Raw genomic sequence first — 12,986 nt, 5'->3', positions numbered from 1 at the left:
ATATATTTTAAAACGTAAAATATTATTCATTATATGCACTCAAGGACGTTGTGCCTAATTATATCAAATATCAAGAAAGATAGGTATAATTTTACGAAATCCTAAAACAAATCCAGATCAAGTACGCAATCAAACGCACATAAATCATCACAACTAAATCCCTGTCTTCAATCAATCAATGCATTCTGCAGCCACCCAACAAATATAATTAGAACTCCAACCAAACTTTTAACTTAGTACAACAAAACAATCACAAACCATAAGTGATGAAACAACGTTGTACAGTATTACTACTACAATTACAGCGTGGTGACATATACAGACAACCAGCATATCATCTGCCCTTGAGCAGAAGGAAGTGCTTTGGCGAGTAAAGTCTGAATAGAGCATAGGCTGAGATGGAAGATATGATCACCGTTAAAATAGCCGCAATAACGCCACAGGCCAGAGCCCCACCAATTTGGATGCAAAACCTGGTGTATCTGTTGCACAACTTCATCCACTGGAAACTTTTCTCGCCAGTAAGCGCCAGCACTGACGCCTGCACGGCCGCCGTGTTGGCAGCAAACACCACATAGGACGCTGCCTGTAATTCCTAGAGTTATAATATACATTCGAATGTTTTTTCCTTCATTAAATCGATTATAATTATTAATATCAAATATTTATATTTGACAATTACGACAATGACACGTTCGAACCCATTATATTAATTGAGCTAAACATCATTGATATTTCTGAATGTTTCTACTTAGGATTTTTAATTTTTTTATTGGACTTTTTTTCTTATAAGAGTGATAAATAAATTAATATAATTTATCAAGCAATGATTCAATACAATCAAACTACAGAACTACAGAACTACACAGACCTTCATGTGGAAATGATATGTTGTTTAAATTTTTTGTTGTATATATCACTACAAAAAAAATCAATTATTCTGTATATTATAAATTATTATGATTTAAAAATTAGAAAAAATTACAATTTTTAACTCTGTATGTATTCATTTTGACAATTCTAATCCTATATGAATATATTTTACTCTTTTGTCCTGTAAATCTAAAAATTTTGCACCTTGAGAATAAAAATAGCGTAAAAAAATTACAGTCAGTTAAGCTGATCCTTATACTTTTCCGATAATTTTAGCAAATTCCTGCAACTTTTATCTTCAATTGGTCGGATTTTTAAAATTACAAGGCAAAATTGTCAAAATCGATTCGTATGGAACTAAAATTGTCTTCCCTTACTTACAGGACTAAAATCGCATTTTTTCCTAAAAACTATGTCAAAACCATGTGAAAACTTAAATTTTAATCACAATTAATTGACATTCGTCATTATATTACCTATGGTTGAAAAATATTTGTCATAATCTTTAGTTGTAACTGATGTTCGACTAATAATCTTACGCAATCATAATTAATTAATATTCACTGTGAATTTTTTACTTTGAACCATATATAGTAATTAATCATAAAAAAAAGCTAAATATAATCTTCTAATGCTTCTATACTTTGGATTTAATTGAACAAAAATATCTTCTAAAACTTGAATATCTGACGATTATGAGAGCTTCATCAATTAACCATTTATTTACTTTATTTGACAACTGTTCATTGAAAATATTCAATTTCAAATTAGCCACCTCCACAAAAAAACATTAATTACGAGTACATATAATAATGTGTTGCAGCTGCATAGCGTGTGATATGCACTCATACTATTTTTGTATGTATGGATTGCAATCACATGTTATTTAGGTATGTGTAGCAATCACATGCTGTCTGATCTCAACCATAAAAAACGTACAGAACTAGTTATATTTATTGAGTAATAATTTGCCTTTTGCACCTCAACATAAATGCATTTTGTACTTTCTCCCCTTAAGTTTACAAAATAGCTTTTTACACCATTGAAACCCAAGTTTTTTGGCCCTTAGCATCGAGAAAATCCTTTAACTGATCGACAGGGCCATTTTTGTGCTTTTAAGGATTTTTCTTCTATTTTTTTAAAATAAAAATATAGGTCCCGTTCGACGTTTTGTATTAATTATTTCCATCATCTAGCACCGCGGGTGTTTTTGAAAACAAGATATAAGAAAAAAGTTTGAGGATGGCTATGGAGTAAGATGATGAAGTTTTTCTTTTTCTTCCATAAAATTGAGAAAATAATTTGAATAAACAAAATAATTTCCGCTCAAGGTGAGGTTTCAGGTGACAATTTCTATGAAAAATGATGTAGGTGCAAAGTGACAAGGAACTTTAGTTGGAGGGGTGCAAAATAACATTTTCTGAAATTTAAGGGGCGTAAAGTGTAAAGTGGCAAACACCACCTGTCTTTAGAGGATGGAAAAGAGAAAATAGCATTTTTGCACTTATAACTTAGGGTTTTTCATTTTTGATCTTATTGATTAATTACATAATTTTTATTTTTGGTCCCGTAACTTTAAAAAAATAGCAATTTTGGTCCCATGACACCTTTCCGTTAGATATTTAATGGAAAAGGCCACGTGACTGTTAAGTGCATGTGATCAAAAGTGCTATTTTTTTAAAATTATGCGACCAAAAGTGAAAATCCTATAACATATGGGATAAAAAATGCAAAAGCTCTAACGGCCTTTTAGTTAAAATATATAATGAAAATGTGTCATGAGATCAAAAGTGTTACTTTTTAAAAATTACAGAACCAAAAGTAAGAATTTCGTAATCAATATTACCAAAAGTGAAAAGAACCTAAATTACAGACAAAAAGTATCCTTTTCCCAGATGAAAAATATTGTCAATTACCTTTCATCTATGTATGGGTGACTTAGATTTTTAGTCCTATACTTTTGGCCAAAATTAATTTTGGTCCCTAAAATTTTCAATTTTGATCTTTAATCTTTATAAATTATTATGATTTTTTTTAACCGTTAAAATTGAATTTAAATATGTTAAAAAAAGATGCAACCGAATGGACCAAATTTTAACAATTTGTAAAAACTAAAGAACAAAATCGTACATCAAAAAATTAAGGACCAAAAGTGTAATTTCCCCTCTTTGTATAGTAGGTAGAAAGTTTTTGCTTTCCGATAATGAATACTAATAGCATTTATTATTACAACAGTTTTAAATAGGCCACCTCTCACCATCCCAACCACTTACATTTAAGATGTTCAAAATATGACTCTCCTTTTCGTCTTAAGCTCGAAATTCTCAAGATAATTTAATTATACACTATAGAAAAAGAGTATATTATAAAGAACATGTTAAGTGATAATATAAAATATTATCATTAATAATCATACATTAAATAATAAAAAATATTTTATCAAATATAATAATATTCATAATATTAATAGTGACAATATTTTCTTAAAAATTATCATTAGCAATAATTATGTGAAATTATCACTGTTAAACTGTATATAATTGTGGCATTGCAGTGATACCGAATATAATTGTCACTATAAATATGTTATTAATTGTTTATAGTGATAAATTTATGTATAATTTTTTAATTAATAACTATGTTTGACAAAATTTACATTATTATCATTATATATATTATCGATAATTTTAAAATTTCATCTAATATTTTATCATTAATATTGTTTTTTGTTTTTTTTCCTCTTCCCCACAAAACTTTGATGTGAGTATTTTTTTTTTATCGAAACAAATAAATATTTGAATTATCAAAACATTCTAATCATCCCTTCTCTCTGATTTAAAAATAATGTATATCTAACAAAAATAATACAATTTATTTAAACAAATCACATGAAATGTTGATTGTATTTATCATCTGATTATCGTACAATCTAAATGAATTATACGATAACTAGCCATATATAATAATATTTATATCGTGTGATTATTTGAATCTAATCATAAAGTCCTAAGCAAATCTACTAGAAAAGAGAAATATATAATTCCCGGCACTAGAAAATATATAAAATCTTGTTGTTGTTAATTATCATAATTAAAAATAAAAAAGTGTATTAATCATTAATGGCTATCAATCGTTGCTTTTATCATCAAGGCCAAAACATTAACTACAGTTAAAAATCATAGTAAAATTTTGACTATAATCAAAATCATAACAAATATTAATTAATCATAGTCAAAACGTAAGTTTTTCATCAATTTTGACTTATACATTGGATCGTATTGATTCACTGATCGTGATTATTTACGATATAGAGAATTAAAATTCATTTTTTTTGTAGTGGGTCTTGCTTATTATGAAATTGAACTAAATTAATGCAAAAACCAAACTAATTTACCTGGTCCAGAAGGTAAGTTCCCCAACGCAGATATGTGTAAGAATTATCCGCCAGATCTTTTCTGAAACTCCTAAATAGTTGGATCAAATTATAAGCAGCTGCAGCAGCATCAACCCACACTAAAACACTAAACCCACCAAAAAACAAGAAGAAAGAGGAATGAGAGTCCCAGATCAGTAGTAAATAAACACAGACAAGGTTTGACAAAATCATGATATCATCATCAAGACAAACACATTAAACCCTAATTGAAAAAGACAATGATGGATGGATGCACGTACTATAAAGCGTTCAAGTCTCTGAATGTTGCTTTTCTGGCGTATGTGTAGAAGAAAACTTTGGTCTGAGAATCGAACCCCACAAGACAGGCAGTCAGTACTAAGAGAACTGTGGACAGAACCCTCAGAAACGTTTCTATTCTTGAACTATGCATATCCGCTAATTCTGATCACCGAAATCTATGGAGACCACCTTCTTTATTTATGTTGCCTAGAGAGAGAGAGAGAGGAGAGAGAATGCAAGAAAAGGAATACTAAGGATTGGTTATGACAGGACATACGTCAAGACTCTCAAGATAAGCAAAATTCTGTATTGGGACTTAGGGTGTGAAGATGAGTTTTTTATTTGATATAACTGCAGTATATGATATGATACTTTTAATTTGAATTTTGACTAATTTGTTATTATGTTTTTTTTAGCATTACGTGGATTGAACCAATACATCAAATATATATACTAAGAACAGTAAATAACAAATTACAATAACTCTACAAACACTCATAATAATTCAGGTAAAGTGATACAAACACTCACATAAGATAAAATAAATACACACACGTCTGGTGGAACTCGAATCCATAACCTCGAATTCGATCAATTTTTTTATATGTAATTATTAAATAGATGATCTTTAGAATTTCAAATTAAATATCGATCAAATATGCTGATTACAGTTCAACTTAAGCTTAATTCTATTATTTTCTGAGGATATTAATGCACGTCTCTCTCCCATTTAATTTCAAACCGAGTCTGATATATTAAGTTTCTAGATACAATACAAAATCTTTGGAGTGATTTTTCCCATTCATTTTTCAACTTAATATCCAATAATTTGTAAAACTGATGTTGAAATGGTCGAAATACATAATTCTTAGTGATAATTACATCCATACCCCTTATTTATGGCATATTTATATAAACTACTTATATTTTTTAAAAATTATACATACACCCATAAAAAAATATTAACATCATTTAAACAAACCCATCATATTTGTTTACAGAAAATACACACATACAATCCCCTACGAAAAAGATAGAAATAATTTATAGAAATAGACTATAAATTAAAAAATATAAATGTTTTTATCCCTATTTCTTAATGTTTTCTCTCCTCACATTTTCTCGACACGTTCAAATGTTAACAAGGGCTACTCATATATAGTTTACTTGGTGAATGGATTTTACGTATGAGTAGTATATGCTACTTCAAAAAAAAATAAAATAATAAATGAGCAAGAATTACTAAAATATAAGATACGATACACCCAAATCTGAATTTCGAATAATTATTAAAACGACCCACGTCAAGTTGGGCCATCGATCTGTGCCAACTTCATTGAAGCATTAATTGCAGCTAAGTAATGAAGAGTATGAATGTGCAGTATCCTGCCAGTGAAGCCTACTTTATTAGTGAAGGCTTTCTGACTTTGAGATCATAAATTCCAATAATACTAATATGTTAGTTGATGGGAGAATAAATTGAAAACTCATAATTTAAACACACTTCACTGATGAAGTCTAATTTAATTGACGAAGTTGAGATCCCATGATCTTAAAGGTCATGAGTTTGAATTTCGCTTTATGTGTGGGATGTAGATTTTTTACAATGAAACTAGGGGTATAATGCGGGAGTGTGTAGAATTAATTTAACACCCCGACCCCCCACCCCCGGCCCCAACCAAACACTAATTTTTTGATGCAATTTAGTATTTAGAGATAATTTAATAATTACACGATAATTCAAATCGTATGGTTTTAATCGATTGATCTTCTTGTCTCCATCAGCAACCTCCCAACTCTTAAATATTTAAAAAAATATTTAAGAGTTAATTTTAACTTATAGTGTCTATTAAAATAGTAATTATTATTTTATTATAATAATAGATGTTGGATATTATAAATGATTAGTTATTGATGATTGAAATCATGTCATAAATATTGCAGCTGAGTCATTCCAATAAATAAAAAAATAAAATAAGAAATATTATAACACATTGCACGCTAACGTTCTACTGATTAGGTTATTTTCGGTCACTAATTGTAACGTAATTAATCTCTAGCAACTCTTTTTGGTTGATTTTGGATTAGGTTTCCGTAGCGTCGGTTCTATCATAATTGCACATGCTAGGCCTCGTTCATTAATAATTTAAATACCTATGGAAAGCAACGAGTTTTTGGGTAAGTTTATAAATTATTTAACATATTTCATCAAATGTGGAAGACTTTTTAAATATAAACTAGCAATGGGAAAACATATTTATATTTTTTAAATTAACTATAAAATTCAATATATATAGACAACAATATAGTACAAAACAATTTTAATAAAATAGTTGTTCTTACAAAAAAGTATATTCGAAATAAAAAACAATAGTGTTATGTTGGAATGAGCAAATTCTTTTCATAAATTAAATCTTTATTGTTACGAATCGATCCAATTTATAGTTATATATATATGTATGTATGTATGTCTATATCAAAAAAATCATCGAGCACCCATTAACTAAGTTATCTCATTTATATTAACGAAATCATCATTTTAAATAGAGCAAAAGGTTTAGCCAAATGGATATCTAATTGCGCAAATTTTACATATAGCAAAAATGTTCAGTGCATTAAAAGTTATAATTTAATTAACTGTAAGAAAACAATATTACCTCAATTGAATTCATCTTATTTCAAATTTTTAATGTTTACTTTTCTTAATGTTATGATCTGTTTTTTTAGTCTTTCAGTAATATCAAATAATATCCCCTCACATCAAATATTGTAACCAAAATATACATGTTTCTCATTATAGTTTTATTTTATATTTCTTGTTAATTATTTATGAATTACATACACCAATACATATGTACATGTGCATAAGTTATATAAATAGCTTTTCAATCAAATTCAGACAATGCAAAATGAGGAAATGAAAAGCAGAGAAGCACTTCTGAAACTGCAAAAATTACAATAGGGTGTGTGGCACTTTTGGTCCCACAGTTTATGAATTTAGTACATTTAATCCCGTAGAATAAATATTGTAGAATTTTAAGTTTCATACGATAAAAATTGTGGCACATTTAATCTCTTATGATATAAAGTTGTTTATATCATACGGGACCAAATGTGCCACTAGTTTTATCGTATGGGACTATGACTCTTATCCACTTCTATTGTATTCCCCTACTCTTTAACTCACAAATTATATTTCAGCAACTCAGTTAATCTAACTGTTGAGAATATATGGCCCAAATGATCCCGGAGCCCAAAACCCGAATAGAGCCCACAACCCATCAGTGAAGGCCCTCTACCCGCTGACCCGACCCTAACATGTTACCCGACCCAGGCTGCGCTCTTAAATATCTTTACCTAACCCTAATCGGTCAAAACCCTCTTTTCTCTCTCTCTCTTCCGCCGACCCCTTCCTCTCCTCTCTCTCTTCCTCTCGTCTCCGATGACGGTTAGAACCGTCTCCGATCGGTCGGTTTCCGAAGCCAACTTAATGGCTTCAAGGAAACCGCCCAACCGTTACATCCCCTCGGCCGTTACTTGAAGAGATGTATATATTGGGAGTCTCCTCCTCCCTTTCGGGGATGCGCGATACTGAAATCTGTTTTCCTACATTCACTCCGATATCTCTGTGAGTTCACTGTGTGAGTGTTCTTTGGCCTTCTCGGTAACCTCTCTGGTCTTTGTGACCCGTGTTCAAAGGGTGGTTTTGGTGAGGTGCAACCGTGGGTTGTGAGGGTCTCTTTCGGGTTCTTGGGAACGGTACTCTTTGGTGACCGAGTCCCTCTTTCGGTTTACAGATCTGGCTTAATACCTGAGCCAACTTCAAATAGTGATTTTACATCTTCTTTTGTTGTATATTTCATTCTGTAAATCTTTTATTTTCGGGCTGTAATTTCTAAGGAGTTTTACTTTATATCACTGTAATAGTTGATAGGTTTCTCTGTGAAATCCGAGTACCACTGTGAGGGTTATTCCCTACAGTGGTATCAGAGCCGATTCTCTGATCTGTGCTGATCCTGGTGGCGGTAAACTTTCGGAAACCCCTCCTCTGGTTCTCTTTCTGTTTTATTTTCTTGCATATATTACTGTCGTTATTCTTTTCTTATATTACCCCTGTTTTGCCGTGGTGAAACCCCCTAATATCCCTCCTGGCCGGACCCTTGAGGTCGTCGGGTATCTGGACGGGACTTAGGCTGGTGAGCCTCGGTTCTGTTTCTTTCTTTTTGCCATATTAACTGTTCTTTACCTGTCTTGTTTCGGGTTGTTTTTCTTTGAATATCGCCTATATCTGATTGTGGTCTATTCCTCTGTTTTAATATAACTTGTGCACTGTGTGTATGTATAATCCTGCTACTGTTATATCTTTGTGATATCTGGAATTCTTGTTACCGTTTTCTGAAATTTATTTGGTTCCCTGTAACTCTGTTTCCTAAAACTTACTTGGCTGTTTAAGTTTCTGGTGGTAACTGGTCATATTTTTCTTTCTGATCTGGTATTCTCTTTGTTCGTTTTAAAACCTCAAACCTTTTTTTTTTCGATTAAAACTCTTCAGAATGGCTGGTTACAGTCTGCAACCTTTTGATGGAAAATCCGATTTTTCTATATGGCAACAAAAGATGAAAGGCATCCTTATACAACAAAAAGTTTTCAAAGCCATTGATGGCAAATATGTGGAAAATATTTCTGATGAAAAGAAACAAGAAAATGATGAGTTTGCATATTCTTCTATTGTTTTAAATCTGTCCGACACTGTTTTACGAAAAGTTGGAAAATTAGACTCTTCAAAAGCCCTGTGGGATAAACTCGAAGATTTATATACTGAAATTTCTCTTCCTAATAAACTGTTTTTATTAGAAAAGTTTTTTAGATATAAACTTGATCTGTCCAAAAATATTGATGAAAACCTTGATGATTTTACGAAGCTTATTCAGGATATTAAACTTACGGGTGATAAGTACATTGATGAATATTCCCCCATTGTGTTGTTAAATGCTATCCCTGAATCATACTCTGATGTTAAGGCTGCCATAAAATACGGTAGGGACAGTATCAATATAGAAACTGTAGTAAATGGTTTAAAGAGTAAGGAACTAGACCTTAAGATTAATAAACCTAGCCAGAATCAGTATGAGATTAACTCTGTCAGAGGTAGACCTAAGTTTAGAAATCAGAATTCCCGTTACAATAGCAGAAGCAGAAGTAGAAATAAAAATTACAGGAGTAAGTCAAAACCAAGAGAAACAAACCTTAGGGATAATAAAATCAAAGATAGGCGCTGTTATAACTGTGGCACTAAAGGTCACTATATTAAAGACTGTAGAAAACCTAGACGTGAGAATAGAAACTACGATGATAAAGAACAAACCAATAATGTGTCTATTGAATCTAATGGTGAAGTATTTGTTGTTTATGAAGTGAATTCTGTGAACTCATTTGACATGCATGAGTGGCTTATAGACTCAGGTTGCACCTTTCACATGAGTCCTTTCAAAGAAATTTTCACAAATCTGAAATATGAGCACATTGGTTTTGTTTCCATGGCAAATGAGAAAAAATGCGAGATTATGGGTCTTGGTGACATCCCACTTTGTTTTGATGGTTATCAAATGATTTTGAAAAATGTCAGATTCGTTCCTGATTTAAGTCATAATCTCATATCATGTGCTGCATTAGAAGAAAGTGGTTTAGAGGGCAGATGGGGCAAAGGCCTCATGAAAATTATGAAAGGATCTTTAGTTGTTTTCAAAGCTGAAAGAAAACGAAATCTTTACATATGTACTGCATCTTATAATTTTGCTGCATCAGTGTCTAACTGTGATTTCACTACTTTGTGGCATAAACGATTAGGCCATATCAGTCAAAAAGGCCTTGATTTTCTAAAAAGAGATGGTATTCTAAATGATAGAATTGACAAAATTGATTTTTGTGATGAATGTGTCATGGGCAAACAACATAGGGTTCAGTTTCCTTCATCCCCATCCCCAAATCCATCTATGTCTCCATGTGTTTTAGATTATGTGCATGCTGATGTTTGGGGTCCTAGTAATACACCCACCCACGGTGGAAATCGTTACTTTCTTTCTATCATTGATAATTTTTCCCGTAAAGTTTTTGTCTTTCTGATGAAACATAAATCTGAAGTTTTTGACAAATTCAAGAAATGGAAAATCCTTGTTGAAAATCAAACGGGAAAAAGGTTGAAATCACTTAGGACTGATAATGGATTAGAATTTTGCAACAAAAGTTTTTCTGATATGTGTGAAGAATTTGGTATTAAAAGGCACAAGACAAACCCCTATACCCCCCAACAGAATGGAATTGCTGAACGTATGAATCGTACTCTTCTTGATAAAGTTAGGTGTTTGCTGATTAGCTCTGGGTTACCTAAAACTTTCTGGGGGGAAGCAGTCTTAACTGCTGCTCATCTTATAAATCTATCTCCTTCTGTGCCTCTACATGGAAAAACTCCTGATTTTATGTGGTATGAAAAATCACCTGATATGTCATCCTTACGTGTGTTTGGTTGTGCTGCATTTGCTCTTCAAGAATCTGATAAACTTGATCCAAAATCTATTAAATGTGTGTTTATTGGTTATCCTGAGGGTATCAAAGGATATAGACTTTGGGTTAGAAGTAAACCAGGTTTTAAAGTTCTAATAAGTAGAAATGTTACCTTTAATGAGAACGAAATGCCTTGCTTAGAAAGAACCCAACCTCTAGGAAAAGATTCAACTTTTAATAGAATAGAATTAGAGGATAACCAAGAAGGGGAGGAATTAGGAGAAAACGAGACAACACAATTAGATAATGAAGAACTAGGAAACAACCAAGAAATAGTAACCTCAGAAACTCAGAATCAGAATCCTTTAGACCACTATCAACTCACTAGAGATAGAGATAGAAGGCAACCTAGAATACCTAGTAAACTTAGGGACTTTCATACAAGTTTTAACATAGAATCTGTAGAACCCTCTAGTGCAGAAGAAGCTTTAAAATCGGACAAATGACTTAGTGCTATGAAAGAGGAAATGAAGTCCTTAAAAGATAACAAAACATGGATTCTTGTCCCTAAACCAAAAGATACTTCTATTGTTGATTGCAAATGGCTTTTCAAGATAAAACCAGAAAACCCCATCAAATATAAGGCCAGATTAGTTGCAAAGGGTTTTACACAGAAAGAAGGTATAGATTACAATGAAATCTTCTCACCAGTTGTTAAGTACACTACTGTCCGTATTATACTTGCCCTCACTGCTCATTATGACTGGGAATTAAAACAAATGGACGTGAAGACTGCCTTTTTGCATGGTGACTTAGAAGAATGCATTTATATGAATCAACCACTTGGTTTTATTGATTTATCAAAACCTGACTATGTGTGCCTATTGAAAAAATCTCTCTATGGCTTGAAGCAATCTCCCCGTCAATGGAACAAAAAATTCGATGAGTTCATGCTATCCTTAAATTTCATTAGAAGTCAGCATGATCATTGCCTTTACTTTAAATATGAGCATGCTTCCCCAATTTTCTTAGTCCTATATGTGGATGATATGTTAATTGCAAGCCCCAGTTCACTTCTTATATCGTCTTTACAAAAAGATTTGTGCAAAGCTTTTGAAATGAAAGATCTTGGAAATGCCAAACAAATCCTTGGTATGAGTATTAATAGGGATAGAAAACAGTTTTCCATTTTTCTAAACCAAAAATCATATCTGGCAAATGTGCTTAGAAAATTCTCAATGGAAAATGCTAAACCCACCGCTGTACCTCTAGCAGCTCATTTTCAACTCAGCAAAGAGCAAGCTCCCAAAACTATTTCTGAAAAACAAAAAATGGAGAAAATTCCTTATTCGAATTTGATTGGCTCTGTTATGTTTTTAATGGTTTGCACTAGACCTGATGTTGCTTATTCCATTAGCTGTCTCAGTCGGTTCATGTCTAACCCTGGTCCTCCTCATTGGGAAGCTCTTAAATACCTGCTTAGATACTTACGTGGATCTGAAAACGTCGGTATTTCCTTCTCTAGATATTCTAATGATACTCGTCTTATTGGTTATGTAGACTCCAATTATGCTAATGATAGAGATAGCAGAAAATCTACATCTTCATACATTTTCACTTTGTGTGGTTCTTGCATTAGTTGGAAGTCTCAATTACAACATATTGTTGCATTATCAACCACTGAAGCTGAATACATAGCAACCACTGAAGCTTTTAAAGAAGCCTTATGGCTTGACGGGCTTATAAAAGAAATTGGGTTTTCACAAGAAAAACTTATAATCTTTTCTGACAGTCAATCTTCTATTCAATTGTGTAAAAATCCTGTTTTTCATGATAGAACAAAACATATAGACGTTAGGTATCATTTTATTAGAGATATTGTGGGTAGAGATGTCATAAAATTAGAGAAGATCAGTTCTGAAGAAAATCCTGCAGA

General features: G+C 31.9%; 1 protein-coding gene across 2 annotated transcripts; it reads right to left on the bottom strand.

Moving 5' to 3' along the window:
• LOC105155678 (CASP-like protein 2C1) lies at positions 206–4,850 on the bottom strand. Of its 2 annotated transcripts, none has more exons than XM_011071598.2 (3): positions 4,549–4,850; positions 4,268–4,394; positions 206–595 (listed from the first exon to the last, which is right to left on the bottom strand). In XM_011071598.2, the coding sequence occupies exons 1-3, from the start codon at positions 4,698–4,700 to the stop codon at positions 335–337; spliced, it is 540 nt and encodes a 179-aa protein (XP_011069900.1). In that variant the 5' UTR covers positions 4,701–4,850; the 3' UTR covers positions 206–334. The 2 variants fall into 2 exon arrangements, with proteins under 2 accessions (XP_011069900.1, XP_011069901.1); XM_011071599.2 differs by having other exon boundaries at positions 206–586.

The sequence above is a fragment of the Sesamum indicum genome, linkage group LG2 (assembly GCF_000512975.1).
Source record: "Sesamum indicum cultivar Zhongzhi No. 13 linkage group LG2, S_indicum_v1.0, whole genome shotgun sequence".
NCBI lineage: Eukaryota > Viridiplantae > Streptophyta > Magnoliopsida > Lamiales > Pedaliaceae > Sesamum > Sesamum indicum.
The sequence above is the reverse complement of the archived record's forward strand: the minus strand, read 5'-3'. Positions and strand labels throughout refer to the sequence as shown.

What these genes read in the sequence shown, in the direction of transcription:
- LOC105155678 (XM_011071598.2), bottom strand. Translation starts at nt 4,700, where the DNA reads ATGCATAGTTCAAGAATAGAAACGTTTCTGAGGGTTCTGTCCACAGTT. An exon ending in AGAGACTTGAACGCTTTATA is followed by an intron (nt 4,395 to 4,548) that starts GTACGTGCATCC and finishes TGGTGGGTTTAG; the next exon opens with TGTTTTAGTGTGGGTTGATG. An exon ending in GAACTTACCTTCTGGACCAG is followed by an intron (nt 596 to 4,267) that starts GTAAATTAGTTT and finishes TTATAACTCTAG; the next exon opens with GAATTACAGGCAGCGTCCTA.